Below are 19,546 nucleotides of genomic sequence, written 5' to 3'. Positions count from 1 at the left end.
ACATGAACAAAACCTGATGAGCAACTGGTGCTTCGCTGGACCGTCTGTACAAAGAGTCATATGATCAATGCCACTAATTCACTTTAATTAGTGACCTAGAAATAGTGCAGAATTTATTTTTGTTTGTTTCTCAAAATATTGATTCCAAGGCATTTCAGACATTTGGAGGCCGCTGTGTATCACATGATTCAGCACAGCCAAACTCGCTCACAATCATCAAACCATCAGCTTTCAGAACGAACGCAGGAAACCTGGGCTTTATGTCCTTGCACAGAGACACTGCCATTCCCCTCTCTGGCCTAAGAATGAAATTGTGCAATCGTCTCTTGAGCCTTAAAACCTCCAAATATTCAAGCTAATCACCAACAGCAACGAACTGCCCCTCCTAATACCTCTGTGTCCTTTACCTTCGACCACCCACCCTCCACAAATACCATCCCCCTCTGACCCCAGCGTCTTTGTACACATCAGCTCATCCGACCTGACCTATGACCCCTGAACCCTTCTAGATTTAGCTGGACCCTCTCACCTATTTCCACCAATCTTGAGCTAACTGTTCACAAGCAAGTGTTTGCTCATTTGTAGTATTTTCATTTATCTAAAATTTGCCTTTTGTATTTAACCATTTTATACTGTACCTGATGTGATTGGTCATTTGCCTATATTTTTTCTGAATGTATTCAGAAATTTATATTTCAACGTTGATTAGTTGTCAGCCTAAATGCAACTTGCAGTGTGCAATATTTGTAAACAACTGGCTTTGTTCATTTTTTATTATAAGTTCAGCTGGAAAGTACTGTATTATGATGAAAACACGAAATTCAAAATACACATTTTTCGTTCACATTTTTGCTGTACTGTAAGGTAACTTTATTAAAAAAAAAATATTGTAAAACCAAAGTAGTTTTGTGACAGAGACCATTCTAGATGCATATTGCATCTTTCAAACTAAATAAAAATGTCCAATCTTGGTACGTGTTGTCAAGTCTGTTCAAAAATGTCTATACCTGCTTTTTGATGTTCTGTACCAGAGCGATGGTCAATGAACCCCGAAGAAAACGCTTCTTTTTCACATCTGTCAAAGAATAACTTGCAATATCAGTTGAAGCGTTTGATAATTCAAGTGTGTGGAAACAAGTGACACCAACAGCAAAACAACGACAGTGAAACTTGGTCTTAATTTAGCACATACACAACAGACATTTATAACCTAAACATTAAATAGTTGCAACAACTACCTAAATTCATAACTCAATCAGCCAAATCCCTCACAAGTTTGAGATCTCGTTATTTGAGCGAGTTCTACAGTAGAAATGCAGCACGAATGAATCCTTTAGTGAATCATTTGTCAAGCAGCTCATTGAAAAGAATCATCTCGGCTCATCATTCAAATCCTCTGGCGGTCGATATTACTCCTGACAACACAGCAACACAGACAGGGTTACATTCACTCTGGTTTTTATCCTTTATTTTCTTTAAAAACGGAAATAATCATTTCTAACCCAAGAATATTAAATGTACACCTTATTCATTGCATTCTACATATTTAACATCCAGGAAAAGGGGTTACAATAGAGGATTGTACAGAGAAGGATCTGCGTTTAAAAGTTACACTTAAAACAAGCTCCTCTGAAGGACTTCACTTAAAATCTGAATTTATTCCCAATATAAAATCCTCATAAAATCCCTTATGGTACACAAATGACATCACCGAACTGCATCACATGCACCCGAAACATTCACATCAAGACGTCACTCCTGAACAGAGAAAAATGTTACCCTTTCATCAGAAAATTTCAAAAATATCGATTGTCAAACTGCCATAGTTTTGATCTCAGAGAAAGATTTTCGCCGTCTGAACAGACTCTGTGTGTTTTGTAAAAACCTGCAGATCTATATCAACATCAAAGCGTTATTGTTGACAGCAGAAACTAAATGAGTGTCATTTATTTATATCAGAAACAAAAGTGCGATGAATGAAGATGAACTTGACATGTTTTGTGTAACTTAAAGTGTACAGATAAAACTCACGTGCCTGTGTGAGTGCTCAAATAAACTTTGAAGATGTGGCTTGTTTGGTGCGGGAACATGAAAAAAAACAGTAGTGGGTCTTAACTTGTGACAAAAAAAAGTTTGAAAATTATAATTAACAAAAATAGTGCTCATGTGTCCATTGTGCAGTTGAGAGAGAGAACCATTTGTGTGAAACAACTGAAAATTGTGCTCTGTGTAGCTCATTTTTGGGAATCAGAGGTCAACTCTTCTTGGATTTGATGCAGAAGCCATGGACAGTTCAGGGTCCTGACAGTTTTTAGGTGGCCAAACGTGTGCCTGAGCGAGAGGGTTTCTGCTAATGACCAGCTGCAGATGCTCTCCGGCCTCTGTGATCAACGGCACAGCTAGACAACAGTCAAAATCACGCGTCCGTGCATGATTGACCTGTTAAAAATAATCAGAAACAAAAATAGCAGGTTTGGACTCTTTGCTGTTTTTTCAGAGTATACTTAAGTCTCTTATTCTTCCCAAAGCTGCATTTATTTGATCAAAAATACAGTAAAAACAGAAATATTGTGAAATATTATTGCAAGTTAAAATAACTGTATTCTATTTGAAAATATTTTAAAATGTAATTTATTTTTGTGATGCAAAGCTGAATTTTCAGCATCAGTCAACATCTTCAGTGTCACATGATCTTCCAGATATCATTCCAATATGCTGATTTGCTGCTTATTAAACATTTCTTTTTATTATCAGTGTTGAAAACAGTTGTGGTGCTTAATATTTTTGTAGAAACACCTTTTTTCAGGATTTTTTGAATAGAGCGTCACAAATAACAGCATTTACAGTATTTGAAATAGAAATCTTTTCTAACATTATAAATGTCTTTACTGTCACTTTTGATAAGTTTTATGCATCCTTGCTGAATAAAAATCGTGCTGACCCCCATAAAAAAAACGTCAGGTTAAAGGAATAGTTCAACCTTCTAGAATAAAGGTGACGTGTGTGAGTAAATAGTGACATTTTCCATTTTTAGGTCACAAGGTCAGCTGGTACAATACATCACCTGTAGAATACGGTCATATGGGCGTAACCCAGCTTGGTCCGCAGGCCCATCCGGACGGATCATGTTCACGTAAACACCCTTTTCCAGCAGACCATCGGACACGCTGAACCCAAAATCCCTGCTGTCAACATCCTTCTGTATACAGATCTGAGCAAGAGGGAGAGAATGAAGATCTGTCGGTCATTCAGTAGTGGTGTCAACATGATTTCAACTGCTGGGAAAGTGAACATTACTTTATGAAGCTCTAATGGCATGGATGGGCTGGTGTCCTTCATGTGTTCCGGTATAGCTGTGTTCTCTGAGGTCCTCTCTGGGCTCAGTGCGAGAGCTTTGGTCCAGCTTTCATTCTGCTTCTCGCCGTCTTCTCCCAAACTCAATGTGCTGCCTGACATTATGGTAGCCTAGAAAGGAAATAAAACACTCCAATATAAACTGCACCAACATACATCCCTTTTTCGAATCGCCTTTTGCAATTTATGGGAGTTTTTGTGAAATTGACGTGTTTTCATTGAGCATATTTTCAATTTGCAATTTCAATTCATGCAATTTGAAGGGTAATAGTAATGCGGCTGGAGTCACACAATCCTTCAGAAATCACTTTAATATGATGATTACTTATGATAAAGACTTTGGTTAAAAATCTTGGTAAAGATTTTGGTCGAAAATGACTTTTATCATAGAGGTTTTGGTTGAAAAAAAAATCCTTATCTTCGTAAATATTTTGGTTGAGATTTGGGCTAAAAATTATTTTTATCGTGGGAAATAAAAATAAAAAATATCTTGGTAAAGGTTTAGGTTGAAAATGACTTGTCATGGTAAAGATTTTGGTTGAGAATTACTTCTATAATGGTACAGATTTTGGTCATGTTGTCCACGTCTACATAATAAAAATTAGAAAGCCAAAACACATTGATTTAACAAAGTACCCAGATTATAAAGTGTTGATAAAGAGTTGATTTACCTCAAGTTCCCGCAGGATTTCTGATTGGCCGCAGGTCTCCAGGTCCTGAAGTGCTTGTGACCAATAGTTCTCCTGAGCGTCTGTATTGTTGTGGTTGGGACAGCGTGCGGGACTGACAGATCTGTGTCAATGCAAAGCAACCTGGGTAATGTAAGGCCAGGTGTACTATTGGAAACGGAGCTCTCTCTCTCTCTTTATATAACTGTACTGTACGGCATGATTGAAACAGTCACTGTACAAGATCCTTCTCAGCTATTAGAAAACCAGCGAAACACACAGATGTGTCTGAAGAGGCCATGAACTAGTTCCAGCGATAAAAGAATAAAATGATAAAAATGAGCGAGAAAAAAAGAAGCAGACAAAGGCGGATGACAGCGAACGGCCCACGGATGATTAGTAAGGCAGACGAGAGACAGAAAACCTGAGAAAAAATAGAAAAGAGAAGAGTAGGAACACAGAGACAGTGGAAGCAAACAGACTTGTGGTTTCTGTGCTAGACTGTGAGCATCTTTAGAAAGCGTTTAGCCACAGAAACCAAAAGTGCAACAGAAATAGTGTACACCAAAAACAATATGCAATGAAAGGCCATTGACTTTCCACCAGGATCAACAAAATCCTAGGGACTCTCCTACTGTAAAAAATGACATCTGTATACAGTACATCTTTACATTTAAATTCCCATTTAATTAAATTTTTTACTACTTGCTCTCGTCACTTTTAGTTACTTTAGTTTTGTAATGTTTAACTTAATCTAAAAACATTTATATACATATGAATACACACTACCATTCAAAAATTCAGGGTCATTAAGTTTTTTTTTTAATTATTATTATTACACAAACACACATGAAACTGATCACTTATGTTACAACTAAATTGCTGTTCTTTTGAACTTTCTATTCACCAAAGAATCCTGAAATTAAAAAAGTATCAGTTTTCAACGCTGATAATAAAAATAAATGTTTCTCAAGCAGCAATCAGCATATTAGTATGATTTCTGAAGGGTCATGTGACACTGAAGACTGGGGTAATGATGCTGAAAATTCAGCTTTAATCTCAGGAATAAATTAGATTTTTAAATATATTCAAATACACTTGATCATAACATTAGAAACCCCCAAAATGTTGAATGGTAGTGTACATAATTTGTTAGGACAAAAAAAAAAATAACCAAAACTTATGTCAATATGACAACATGCCCAGGTCACAGTTTACAATAAATCAATAATAATATTTAAAAATCAGGCTAAATTGTATAAATGTCTAAAATGTATAAATGTCTTCAAATAATATATCTTTGAAATATGACCTGGGCATGCTTCCTTTCTAAGCACGCATACATGGGAAATAATAACTGACCAACCAAGAGAAAGAATAGCCACATGATTGTGTGTTAGTAAGCAAAACTATAAAACAAGCTGAAATATTCTTACACACACGTGTCCTTCTCATATAAAAATCAGCTGTTATGCTACTTTAACCTTCTAGTTCCTGTCTAGTATCTCAGAGATAAAAAAAGAAAAAGATGAAGTACTGTACCAACAGAATCAAAAAGCTGTATCCCTAAGCTAACTCTCACCCAGAGTATGTCCAGTCCTCCTCGCCCAGCCTCCCATCATACATTGCAGGACGGTGGGCGTGTCTTCTGGAGATCAGCGGGCTCCTGTGATTGGTCTGTCTCCAGTCATTGGGATGACGAGTGAAATCAGACGCCCTATGAATATAGACACCTGAAAATAAAGGTTTAGGTTTGATTATGCTCAAACATGAGCTAGATTTGAGAGCTATGATAAAGGGGAAGATTTTCTAAAAATAACGACTAAGGAATACAGTGTTTGGTATTTATGGATCTTTTATGGATCCTTGACAGCATCTAGTCACTGTATAGAAAAGTTGATTGTTATATTGTGATATTGCATAGGTATGAATAAACTACATGTTGGCTATCTCCAGTGTTGCCAGGGTCACATTTTCCCTTCAGAATTAGGCTATTTTAAAAATGCCATCGCAGGAAAAGTTGCACAGCTGTGGGATGCAAGTTTTTGGCTACTTTTATAATGTACCGTGGCTGGAAAACGGCTAATTCGTCGGCAAAGAAAGATAAAAATGGATCCTTTAATTAAAGTTTCTAGGAATAAATACCTGGCAAACTCAGGGGATTACTTGAGTTTCACCACATCAGGAATTTTAGATGCAGATTAATTGCACATTGATGCTTATGTATAGACAAAACTAGAATGAATGTTGACAGAAGAGCAAAGAAAAAAAAAAAAAAACAGTATGCAGGCTATTAATAATGGTTTTGACTGAGATTAAAAATATCAGAGAGGATTTTAATGTCCTTTATGAAGAGCAAAGGTTTTAAAGAAATTGAGGAAGTAAAAGAACAATTTGCATTTTAAGACAAAACTAGCTAACAGATAATTTTATGGATAGCTATTCATATTCCTATCTCACTTTAAACAACCGATCATGTAAAGTGCTTCAAAAAATATTAAATAGACAATATAAAAGAAAGAGTAAAATAATTAAAAGTATCTAGCTATCTGGTGTTTTATTCCATACATATGAGGTATAAAATACAGAATAAATAAAAGCATACAACATACAGTGTAGCTTCAAAAAAACTATAAAATTAAAATCAAAGAGAGCAAAAGAATAAAAAATCTCCCTATCTAGTATTTTATTATATATATATTATAAAATACAGAATAAATAAACAAGCACATACTACAATACAGTGTAGGTAAACATCAAAATAACTAGAATAAAAAACATAAATGGAATAAATTAAATGAAAATATTTTATTTCATGAGAATCCTGAAACTGTGACTGGATGGGGGGGGGCACCCCTGACTATGTCTTTAATTTTCCAAGGCTCCTTCACTGACCTCAATAAAAGAAAACTCTTTGGACAAATCCCAATCCAGGCACAGTCATCTTATCTGAACCCTCTCACCCACTTAATTAATGTCCAAATGAGTTCATTAACCCTCGCTGACCTTATGTTTCTGCCCTTGTTCACATTCAATTACGTTTGTCATCATCTTCCGCACCTTGGCTTCCATAGCCAGCATCTAGGGCCGAACTATCCCACGAGTCCATGGCTGAATCCAGACTGGGCGGTGTGGTCAGGCGATGAAGTTCAGAGTATTTCCCTCTCCTGAGAGAATCTGAGCGATCGTCTTCCATGTCGCTCACGCACGAAGCCGTCCTGGACGGGCTGCCCCTGTCCGACTCCAAAGGTGCTGGAAAAGACAGATGTGGGTCAGGAGGACAAGCACTGATGCATTATTCATGAAGATGCTTTTCCTAGTGGATTGTATGTCGGAAATGTTTGCATGCACTTCTCCAAAACACACACACACACACACGTCTTAATTCTGACACTTACGTTCAGATCGCTTCTTGATCTTGAGGGTAACCGTGTCTCCGGCGGTCTGCAGAAGGTGGATGGCCTCGCTCAGAGGTTTTCCCTTGAGACTCATGTTATTGATGGCCAAAACACGGTCACCAATATGAAGAGCACCAGTCCTTTACACATAAAATCTCATGTTAAAGTCAGGTAACACTAACTGCACTGCAGTTCCCACACTTCCCACCAGATATCACATGCGAGTCTGCTGCTCAAGATCTCAGATGATGTGTGTTATTATGAAACATGCGGGTTTGAGTGTGTATTGTTCATGTACACTAGATGAGGTGTTGAGTGTTTGTGTGCACCTGTGTGCGAGACCGTTGCGGGTCAGGCTGGAGATCAGGATGGGATTGAAGGGCTCTTCAGTGCCTGAAATGGTGATTCCAAGAGGACCTCCATGTCTCTTGAGCTCTACTGTGAATATGACCGAACCAGACGACTCCAATTCATCTGCAATAAACAACACACAAACATACACAGGTTAAAATGAGGTCAAATAAACAATGCAAAGGACTTTTTAACTTATTTTGTATGTTTATTAACAGTGTTATTTTATATTATATTATTTTAATAATTAGAATTAAAGTTTCGTTATTACATTTAAATTTTATATTTTCAGTTTTCTTTTATTTAGCTTTATTTTAAGTTTTAGTTTTAGTCGTAGTAGTACTTTAACTTAAACTTATTTTCAGTTCATTGCCAAGGCAACAGTTCAAAGTTTTTCATATTTATATATAATATATATATTTTTTTAGATTCATTTGAATTTACAATTTTGTTTTTAAGAATTTTAGATAAGAATAACACTATGATGCATACTGTTTTTATATATAAATGGTTTTCAAATATTATAAATTATTTGAAATTACAGGTAAACTATATGTAATTACAAATGTACATGCATTTTAACATACATTATCATTCATATTTATCTTCAAGGAAAGCATAGGTTGAATTTATTAAAACAATAAGCCCCCCCCCCCCCCCCCCAATTTTTTTTTTTATTTATTTTAGTTTTTAATTCAACAAACAATTTTGTAATATATATAGATTTTTTATTAAAACAATAAGGTGAATAAGTCACAATATAATACAACATAACTTCTTACAGCTGCCATCTACATTACATTTAATTAAAACAAAAATTAAAAATGTAACTTTAATTTTCCAGAACTTGATTGCTCATTTAGGTCTTTGAATACTTGACTGTAAAATTACTCAAATGCAAAATGATCCCCGGTACAAATGAGAATCCGAAGCTTCTTAAAGACTACACACACAAAAACACACTCACCCAGGTTGTCTTCGTCTTTCTGAATCCGCAGTTTGACCATCCCCTCGGCCTGCTGGAGGACCATCATGGCTTCTTCCATCCCACAGTTATCCAGCCGAACATTATCAATGGCCAGCAGACGATCCCCTGGCTCCAGGGTTCCTATTCTATTATAAAAGGCCATTTCACATCAATATCTATCAGTTTTTCTTGTCAAAGAAGGTTTATCAAATGAATTGGTTCATTGTGTTGTATTGATGGTTTACCTGTGTGCAATACTGCCTCTCTGTATCTCAGAGATGATCAAAGGTTTTCCTAGCTTCTTGCTCGCTGCAAATCAGAATTTATTTGTAGTAAATTATTTTTAAATTTTGCATTATCGCAACCCAATTTAATGCAATTACCACCTCAAATTTGATATTATATAGAGTTAATTAAATACAGGGTGCATTCAATTAAATAAAATGTAGATCATTTATAGCTACATTTGATCTGTAAACTATTCTAGGTCAACGCCCCCCTTCAGTCATCACTCACCACTGATCGTAATGCCCAGCTCCACTCCACGTCTCTTGGGCAATTTAACCTGAAATGTGCCACTGCTGGGAATGACTGATTCTGTGAGATATACACATGGAAATATACATGAAAAATGTGTGATCACAGATCACATATAAAGTCAACTTGAATCACTGATCTTTGATTGAAATGACATTTTGTACCTGCTACATCAAACTCCACCTCCAGTGTGACCTTATTGGCCAGCGCTGCATCTCGGAGCAGCTGATTGGCCTCTTCCAGTGTTCCGTCCTCAGTGGGAATTCCATTAATAGAAAGAATTCTGTCTCCAACTTGTAACACCCCACACCTGGAACGCAAATATACACGGCACACATTCAAATAAACACAGACACATTCACACACACATACAGTAACTATACAAGACAACAGAAGACAAAGAATATATTTTTTACTGATTGTTACTTACACTACTGTTTAAAAGGTTAGTTTTCATGAAAGTGTGAGTGAAGTGACATACTGCCAAGTATGGTGACCCATACTCAGAATTCGTGCTCTGCATTTAACCCATCCAACATGCACACACACAGCAGTGAACACACACGCACAGCAGTGAACACACACACACCGAGAACACACACCCGGAGCAGTGGGCAGCCATTTATGCTGCGGCGCCCGGGGAGCAGTTGGGGGTTCGGTGCCTTGCTCAAGGGCACCTCAGTCGTGGTATTGAGGGTGGAGAGAGCGCTGGACATTCACTCCCCCCACCTACAATCCCTGCCGGCCCGAGACTCGAACCCGCAACCTTTGGATTACGAGTCTGACTCTCTAACCATTAGGAGCACAACTTCCCCTAAGCTTATTTTCGCCACTTGACAAAATAATAAAAAGTAATGGTGACTTTTTTCTCTCACAATCTTGTCTTTTGTTGTAATGTTGCAGAATTGAAAAAAAAGGTAATTTGCAACTCTCACAACTCTTTTTTTTTCTCACAATTCAGACTTTCTCTAGCAATTCTATCCTTTTTTAAAGATATAAACTCAGAATTGCAATTTGTGTTTCCGCAATAGAATAGAAAGTTAAGGTAATTGTGAGAAAGAATCAGAATTGTGGAGTTCAAAAAGTTGCAAATTACCTTTATTTTTTCAATTCTGTAAAACAATGATAAGACACTATTCAATTATTAAAATATTTAATAATAATAATAATTATTATTATTATTATTATAATACATATAGATGATAACAGAATGACAGAATAATTGATAGAATGACAGATAATCATCATCATCGTAATAAATTTAAAAAACAAAATGTATTCTGTGGAGGAAAAAATATTTCATTTTTTATGCTCAACGTCTGTTTTGATCAAATAAATGCTGTAATATTTTGACATATTACATTTAAACAATGTTTATATTTTAATACACTTTAAAATGTACTTTACTCCTGTGATACAAAGCTAAATTTTCAGCAGCCACTACTATTTCTACTATTATCAATGTTGAAAACCATTGTGCTGTTTTTGATAAACAGAAAATTCAAAAGAACAACATTTATTTAAAATTTAAATACCCATTGCTTGATACATTGCATTGCATTAAACAGATTCAAAATATATGTGGTTGTTGGTTTGTATTTTGATAAATGCTTCAGGTTTTCAAACCTGGGACTGAGACGTCAACAGAATAATAGCAACTGCGCAGTAACGTCTACAATCCTGAAGCAGGCTGTCACAGGTGATCTTTGTACTGGGTCAGATCAGCATCTCAGCTTTCTCTCATGCTGTAAGGCTCATGTGTGTGTGTGTGTGTGTGTGTGTACGTACATGTTCAAACATCTCTCCACAGGCTCTAAATGTACAAGACAATGGCTTCAGCATGCATCACGTCTACAGTTTGACAGCTCTGAGCAGCGGCGTCCTCTCACCTTTCAGCAGGTGTGTCAGGCTCTATAAAGCGAACACAGGCAGGCGCTGACAGCGGCTCAGTAGCAAACACTCCCCCCTGTAACTGCAGGCCGAATCCAGTAAGAGGATCTCCTCTCAGAAGCACCTCACTGGTCTCTATATGTACCACATGACCTCCGGCGCCCACCGTACTCGACACCAGAGACACTAATAAATATATAAATAGAAAATAAATAAATAGAAATTGACATACAGTAATGCAAACTGAACCTTAAAACTCTTAATGTGCAACCCTGAGGTTTTTTTTTTTTAAGTTCTGCAGCAACATTATGACAAGACACTATACAATCATTAAAATATTCAATAAATAAATGATGACAATCAAATGATGATAGATAAATAGATTAATATATAAGCAATTCTTCCATGTAATATAGTTTTTTAGCATGACTAGGGGTGTTAGTATATAAAGTATATCCGTTATTTTGCTGATTTTATTATATTTAATATCATTGAGCATTTTTTAATTATATTACAAATAATTATTTTTCTTTTTAAATTCTGCACCATTTAATAAATAAATTAATTAATTAATAAAAAAAATTAAAAAAGATTCTTCTCTATAAGTAATATACTTCAATAGCAGTGTTAACACAGTAAATATATGGTCTATTTTAGTGTCATAAAGCCATGACAAGAGACAAATCTACATGTGTGTAAATGTGCTCACAGGAGCTCTTGTGGTCTCTTCTTCTTTGTCTCCTCTTGGTGACGGTGCAGCGAGGGCTGGACGGGTAGGAGGGCAGGGTGCTGCTGGGATAGGTGTTGGGGTACGGCGACTGGGTGCCACAGTTGTAACTGTGAAAGCCTGATGTGTTTGCAGAGATGCCAGACGTCACAGCTGGAGGAGAGAAAAGATTTGAGATCGACAATGCTGAAATCACCATGTGTAATTGATGTGTGACTATACTGGAATAAAATACTAGCATACCGTTAGTATGCAACATGAGTGGCAGCCAGTTTATTTAGCAATGTATTTTTTTAATCCTTTTGTAAATGACTGTAAAACTGCTTTGTTTTACAAATAAATGTTGCTTGACTTTTGTTTGGAAAATGTAAAATAAAAATTATAAAAATATAAGTAAAGAAAGAAAGAAAGAAAGAAAGAAAGAAAGAAAGAAAGAAAGACAAAAATAAGTAAATAAAAATGAATAAATAAAACAAACTTAATCTAAACAAAGTAAACAAAATACATAAATAAAAATATAAATAAATACATAAATACATGAAAATAATGAACATAAAAAATGCAATGCACATAAAATCAAAAATAAAGAATTTAAAAATAAATTAAAAAAAGTGAATACATAAAATAAAAAAATAAAACATTAACATTAATAAAGAAATATAAATAAATAAAAATGAATTAATTAATTAACCTTCCAAGTTATCTGCCACACATTGCATTCTGCGAGTGCGCATTTTGGCAAATGTTATACTGTAGGTTATCCAGGAATTCCATTCATATAGAAAACGTGCATACTATTGTATATTTAATGCAAAAAAGGTATGAGTAGTATATTAGTGTTCCTTTATGAACATACAAAAAAACGTTGTCCTCTCCCAGTACCTCAGACAATTCCTTACATTTAAAAATCTGGTTTATAATTGAATGTACAGTACATTATGAAGACACTCACATCGGTGTGAGGGTGTAGGGGTGATGTGACTCCAGGCAGAGGGGTTTTTTTGGAAAGGTGGAGGAGCGCAGGTGTAGTTCTCACTAGAGTCCCACTGACGCTGACTACTCCTCTGGACACGTACTGCAGGGGAAAACACACAAAATGGGCGGTAAATGGGTTACTTCTGCTGAAAACAAGCTTATGTTACAGTGCTCAGGCTGATATACGCCTGCAGAAAGATCTGACTGGACTGATCCACACTGCTTCATTGATCATTGACATTCATCAGAGACACTGCTCAAAGGCATGCGTTCCACACATCGCATTTATTCCCTCTATTCCCTTTGCTTTCTCTTACATTTCCGGGCCAGCTCTAGTAAGGCTGACAGCAGCGGAGGAACCATCTTAAAACTCTCGAATTAGAAACAAATGCTCTGCAAGACAGATAGAGGACATTGTTTTGGATTCTGACAGAAACGGCTCCTCCTGACACTAAGCAGCTGTGTCACTAACGATGCTTAATTAGGCATGCATTGTGTCACGCTCGTTAGGAAGTGCCATGCCCATCAGACCAGCTGTTTAGACAGAGAGAAATCTGCACTTCAAAGAGATCCTCTGCCTTGCTTTTCTTTGTATTACTCTGCTGTCTCATATGCAGTTATTTCAATGATTTCTTCTCAATGCTAAATAATAAGCTGTGTGTTTTCACTGACAGATGCGTCAACAGTGTCGTTAAAGTTCATTAAAACTATAAATTTGTTCATTTAAATACATTTATTTTTAACTAAATATTAAATGAAATACTTAAGAACTTAAAAAATGTAGCCTAGAAATACATTTGTAACTGAAATGAAAATGACTAAATTTACTAAAAATAAAGTAACACTAAATAGAAATATTTAAAATAACTAGTAATAACTAAAATGACAAAAGCACATAAAATGACTGAAATTAAAAGGAGAACTGAAAATATAAACATAAGAGCATTCAAAATATGAAATACTAAACTAGTATGCAAATAATACTAAAACAACAGGCCAGAGTAACAGCACATTACCATACACATACTATTTCTGCAGTATGCCGCATGCATACTGAATTTTCTGTATGCTTGGACTATGTAGATGATATACTATCTGTGTACAAAAGAGCATACTAATATGAAAAATGCATCCCATGTTGCAATGCAAACATGAATTTAACCTTTGTGAATAAACCAGAAAAAAATCAGTTTCCTGACTCATTATTTGATCAAATGCCCAGAAGATCAGATATTTTTTTTATTTAAAATCTTAAAAATCCAAAATATTGCACATTAATTTCTAGGATGATACCTGAGCACCACCTGCTGATTTAAACATGCAAAGCAGTGAAGGGTCATGTGACACTGAAGACTTAAAATATAACGGCTGCTGAAAATTCGTCTTTGCATCACAGGAATGAATCACATTTTAAAATATATTCAAATAGGAAATGGTTACTTTAAATTATAATAATATTTCACAGTTTCTACTGTATTCTAGTGAAATAAATGCAGCCTTGGTGAGTATAACAGACTTCTTTCTGTACATTCCCCAGTTTTCAGTTTTGCAGTGTATAATCTGTGTGCATGAAAAATGACTGCACGTATGAGATTATTCTCTGACAGATGAGCTGCCAGGTGAGCTCAAGCTTGAGCTAAAGAGGATGCAGGTGTTCAAATCACTTTATAACTGCTGTGCGCTTGTTCATATTGCATTTCTAGAAAATCCAATGATACAGTCAGAATGTGGTTTTCTAGTAACATAGTAAAGCCAGAGTGATGGCTCTGAGGTCATTGTGTCTGTGTGTGTGTGTGTGTGTGTGTGTGTGTGTGTGTGTGTGTGTGTGGACTCGTGTCTGTAGGGTAGAGGAAGTCTTGCCTGCAGTGCTCTGCATATTAAGAATGACTCATGATACTTGTAAGAAAGTGGCCCAAAGCTGGACGCCGACAACCACTACAAACCGACACTGGCATGAATAAAGGTCAAAGAGAGACAGAAAGAGAGAAGAGAAGGAGAGCGGAAGATGGGACAAGGAAAGAATCCAGTAAGGATGCAAGTGTAACGCAGCAGCTGTAAATTGAATTCATATAGTAAATATGGAGCATAAACACAAATAACATATGAATTAAAAATTTGATGCTTTTTGTACTAATGCTGGTGGATGGGAAATCAGCCTGATAAATGCATTAGCGCACTGCTTACTGCGCAGTATACAATGAATACAGCCTGCTGCTTTTACAGTATAAAAATAGTATACAAAACTAAACATTTCTAACTGTATGCTACTATTTTTCTCCACATGAACTCACTATGATGGGCTTAGCAAATATAAATACATAAATAGCATGAAATAGTATGACAAAAAAACTGTAGTATGCTACATTTTTAATTCAGAAAGTGGTGTCCAGATAAATATATAAATAAAATGTAGGGGAAAAAATCTAACTGTAGTAGATTTGTTTAATAGTAGTATGCTATGTTTTTTAATTGAGCAACTGGAACCCAGATTGATTGATTGACTAAATAAATAAATACATTTTAAATGGTACAGAAAAATAGCACAGAAAAAACAACCCTGAAACTATAATAATATCTATAATACATTTTTACATATTGAGAAAGTGTTGTCCCGATTTTAATAAATAAAAAAAATAATAGTATCCTATGTGAAATGGCATGGCAAAAAAAAAATAAAAAATGTTGTATGGTACTTTTTTAATTCAGTAAGTGGTCTCCAGATATAATAACTAACTAAATAAAAATCTAAAAAGTTATTTTGCATTTTTATTATTTTGCAAAGTTAATATTGATTAAAAAATTAATAGTTCCACTTCATTTTTCACCCTGGAATTGGTCAAGCCATGCATATTGCATTGTGTGATACAGTATTCCATGCAGTAAGCGCTTGTATATTGCACATTTTGGCAAAATGTAGTATCTAGAATGTAATATACAGAAAATGTTCACATTATTAATTTTCATAGCATGTCTAGTCTGCAGAGAAACAGTAGGTTAAGAGTAGGGTAGTACGCTATTGCAAACATAGTCAAAGAAATTTGCTTGTGAATAAAATCTACAAGAAATGTCTAGATTATCTAAACATGTGAATATCAGTCACCTTGGGTCTCTGAGTTTGTTTATGAGCTGTATGTGTCTGCAGACCTGTGTCGTGTGAGCACTGTTGAGAGGGCAGGATCTCTAGTTTGGTGAGCTCTGAGGAGCTGGACAGGAGCTGCTGAGCCTCCATCAGAGAGCAGTGCTCTGTGCTCATGCCATCTATAGCCAGGAGAATATCTCCCACATGCAAAGCACCACATCTGAGGAAAAGAGGGAAAGACAGCAAGAGAGTGACAGGGAATGGTGGTAACAAGGTGAGAAAGTCAAGAAACGGAGTGAAAACAGTCACAACAGATGGGAAGGTGTAAGGTAAAAAAAGAGGTGATGTAAACAAAAATAAAGTTTTGTCATGCCTAGAGTGCAGGGGAATGATTGGAGGTATGATGCATATATAATATATTTTTTTTCTTTGTTTATTTAATAGGAACAATTAACATTAATTAACATTATAAAATCAGAATAAAATAAAAAGCATGAAATACAAATGTGTGCAATTTCCAGTAAATATAAAATTTAATATAATTTAATGTTAGCTAATTTATTTAGACAATATTTTTTTAAAACTATAAAAATTCTCAAACAATATTTGGCAATATTAATGCCTATGCTTTTGTACTTTTGTAATTTATTAATTGTTTTGCTTTCATGTCAGTTTGGCTCTAAATGTGTGTGTATGACTGAGTGCTCACCTGTCTGCAACACTAGCAGGCTTGATTTTCAGGATTGTAATGACTTGTTTGTTCCTGTAGAGAGAGGTAGTGAGACTGAGTCCCAGTACTGAACCTGCGGAGCGGGCGATGTCCACCTGCAGCGGCCCGGACGATTTCTGGACTGAGTCTGACATAGAACCCAAACAGGAACAGGAGAGAAACAGAAAGATGAGGGGATATTTCATTTTTTAATTTAGATATGTACATAAAAGAAACAAAAAAACAAGACTTTAGGAGGAAAGGAAATCCAGAGAAAATGTCCCGTACCAACCAACGCTTATGAACAGTAGAATAGAAAAACATTTGACAGGGTCTCCTATAATCCAAGCTTTATAATCAGAGCTTTAAATGTAATGTGCACAGCAGCTCCAATCAGTTGCTCTTTGAAAAAAAAAAAAAGTCGAGTTCATATTAAGATCCAGCCCAGTTTGGGACATCTGTTGAGATCTCTTCTAAAAAAAAATCTACTGGAGACACATTGGGTCTTTTTGAGAGGCAGGAAGCTTTAATCTCATTGCCGTGCAGGAGAAAAGAGAGAGATCTCATTGGTGCTTTGTCTTTCCTATGGGAATCTAGAGGGAAGTGGAATATGTTTCTACTCTAATTAAGGCCACATGAGAGTATCTGTGCATACAAGCAAACTCGAGCGTGTGTGTCTGCGTGCACGTGTGCATCTGTGTGCCTGCTCACCCATGACCACGATGTCGTACTCGATGAGGAAGAAAGACTCCTGGCTGCTCTGCATGATCAGGGTCAGAGCGTCAGCATGTTTCTGTCTGTTCACGGCAACACCGTTCACGCTCAACACACGGTCGCCCGCTCGCAAAGTTCCCTCTCTGACAGACGGAGAAACACGGAGAGACGTATGGAAACATAAAAAGACAGCAGTTGAGATGAGAGGTGAATGCAGATGTGAATGCTAAAATAAAACAGCCACAACAGGATTTCATGATTTTTTATGATTCAAATGACTTATTTTCTGGAGGTAATTTCCAGCATTTCTTGGAAATGGATTTATTTTTATAATTAGAATACCACATTTACCATGTGTATGATGACACTAAAAAGCTTACAAGATTTAAAGCAAATTACAAACAACAGAACAATGATGAATGAACGAAGGAGTGTTGTAAATTTTCGGTGTGGGTTGAATATTCTGGTACAGAACGCTCACCCTCAGGCCATCCAAGATGAATATGTTGTTTGCTACTTCATGGGAACAGATTTGGCTAAATTTAGCATTAAATCATGGTCACCAATGGATCCTCTGCAGTGAATGGGTGCCGTCAGAATGAGAGTCCAAACAGCTGATAAAAACATCACCATAATCCCCAAGTAATCCACACCACTCCAGTCCATCAGTGAACATCTTGTGAAGTGAAATTCTGTGTATTTGTAACAAATACATAATCATTACATACAACAAACTAATCATAACCAACAAATCCATCATTAAGACATTTAAACCATCTTACACACTATGTCCTGCATTAAGGTTAACTGTCCATAACTGTCCTCCAAGTTCATCTCCTGTGTCTAACATCAAATTCAAACAACATATTTGTTTAGAAATGCTTTGGACTGTAAATAGTGCTTGATCTGTGCATATTTCTCTCTTGATTCAGATAAGATGACCTTTTCACTGGAGAAAGTAACGGATTGAAGACTCGTATTTTAGTTGATGCAACGGTTTGAAGTTAAAATGTCTTAATCATGGACTTAATTATTACAGACCTGTGTTTTTTCACTGAAATGGTGTGGATTACTTGTGGATTATTGTCATGCATTTATAAGATGTATGGACTCTCATTCTGACGGCACCCATTCACTGCAGAGGATCCATTGGTGAGCAAGTGATGCAATGCTACATTTCTCCAAATCTGTTCCCAAGAAGAAACAAACTCATCTACATCTTGGATGGCCTGAGGAAGCTAATCATCTAATTTTCCTTTTGGGTGAACTATTCCTTAAATAACTCTCTTCAACATCAAGCATGTCACACTTTTTATTTTCTCATTCATGGACATTTCTTTATCAGACTAACATGTTGATAACTTTTAGACCCACGCAATTATTTTAAATAGTGAATTACGCAGTAACACAAAAATGTGACATTTTGCTGAATTGTGAAAACTGGAGGTACTGATGTAAGTGTTGTTTTTGGAAGTGTGGTAACTATGCTAATCTTATTCACATTAAAGCAAGAAGTTGAAACAGGAAGCATTCATATGCATGTGTTTGCCTGCTCTTGTGTGTGTGTGTGTGTGTGTGTGTATGTGCGCGCGCTTCAGGCTGCGTTCTACCCTTCTCACTCATTTTAATGTCATCAGCCTATGCTTCAGTTAACGTGTGCCTCCAGAACCAGCTAGCAGGGTTCAACGATCACACACACAACATACAGAATGCTCTCATAATCTACACAAAATACATAACATCTCATACACAGATACAAAAAAAAAAAAACACTACTACGGCAATATAAACTCAAATAACCTACCGAATGCATGCAGACAGCACCGATGTGACACACACACGCAGGCAAAGAGCTTCTCGATGATTCAGACATTCTGCTAATTAATAAACAGAGATGTTCTAAAGGGCCTCATGTCTCACACACACACACATACACACCGATGATTTGAGTAATCGTGGTCTCACCTGTCTGCGGGTCCGCCGGGCCTGACGTTGGTCACTACTAGAGGTCGAGCCTTATGCCAGTCCTCATGAAAGCCCCCTGAAAGCATGTGAAACACACACCTAACATGCCAACTCGATTGCCTTTAGTCATAAAATGCAGCTGAACACACACAAACACACACACACACACACACACCTGCTGACCTTGAGAGTAACATCACACAAATGCTTTA

At 36.3% G+C, this 19,546-nt stretch overlaps 1 protein-coding gene across 1 annotated transcript in view; it reads right to left on the bottom strand.

The window, feature by feature from the left end:
- Positions 1–1,444: 1,444 nt before the first annotated feature.
- Positions 1,445–19,546, bottom strand: part of LOC306849362 (glutamate receptor-interacting protein 2-like) — a gene marked incomplete at its 5' end in the record, with an annotated part of 34,573 nt that continues 16,471 nt past the window's right edge. Inside the window, 19 exons of the mRNA XM_079384320.1 lie at positions 1,445–2,439; positions 3,065–3,211; positions 3,298–3,465; positions 4,026–4,146; positions 5,605–5,755; positions 7,083–7,274; positions 7,421–7,560; positions 7,750–7,894; positions 8,739–8,884; positions 8,984–9,047; positions 9,255–9,335; positions 9,440–9,585; positions 11,165–11,351; positions 11,875–12,045; positions 12,845–12,967; positions 16,012–16,166; positions 16,656–16,803; positions 17,367–17,512; positions 19,335–19,410. Coding sequence (XP_079240446.1) covers positions 2,248–2,439; positions 3,065–3,211; positions 3,298–3,465; positions 4,026–4,146; positions 5,605–5,755; positions 7,083–7,274; positions 7,421–7,560; positions 7,750–7,894; positions 8,739–8,884; positions 8,984–9,047; positions 9,255–9,335; positions 9,440–9,585; positions 11,165–11,351; positions 11,875–12,045; positions 12,845–12,967; positions 16,012–16,166; positions 16,656–16,803; positions 17,367–17,512; positions 19,335–19,410 — 2,699 coding nt within the window. The 3' untranslated portion in view covers positions 1,445–2,247. The remainder of the gene's footprint in view (positions 2,440–3,064; positions 3,212–3,297; positions 3,466–4,025; positions 4,147–5,604; positions 5,756–7,082; positions 7,275–7,420; positions 7,561–7,749; positions 7,895–8,738; positions 8,885–8,983; positions 9,048–9,254; positions 9,336–9,439; positions 9,586–11,164; positions 11,352–11,874; positions 12,046–12,844; positions 12,968–16,011; positions 16,167–16,655; positions 16,804–17,366; positions 17,513–19,334; positions 19,411–19,546) is intronic.

This window comes from Barbus barbus (genome assembly GCF_936440315.1).
Source record: "Barbus barbus genome assembly, chromosome: 29".
Classification (NCBI taxonomy): Eukaryota; Metazoa; Chordata; class Actinopteri; order Cypriniformes; family Cyprinidae; genus Barbus; species Barbus barbus.
This window is presented reverse-complemented; position numbering and strand designations above follow the sequence as displayed.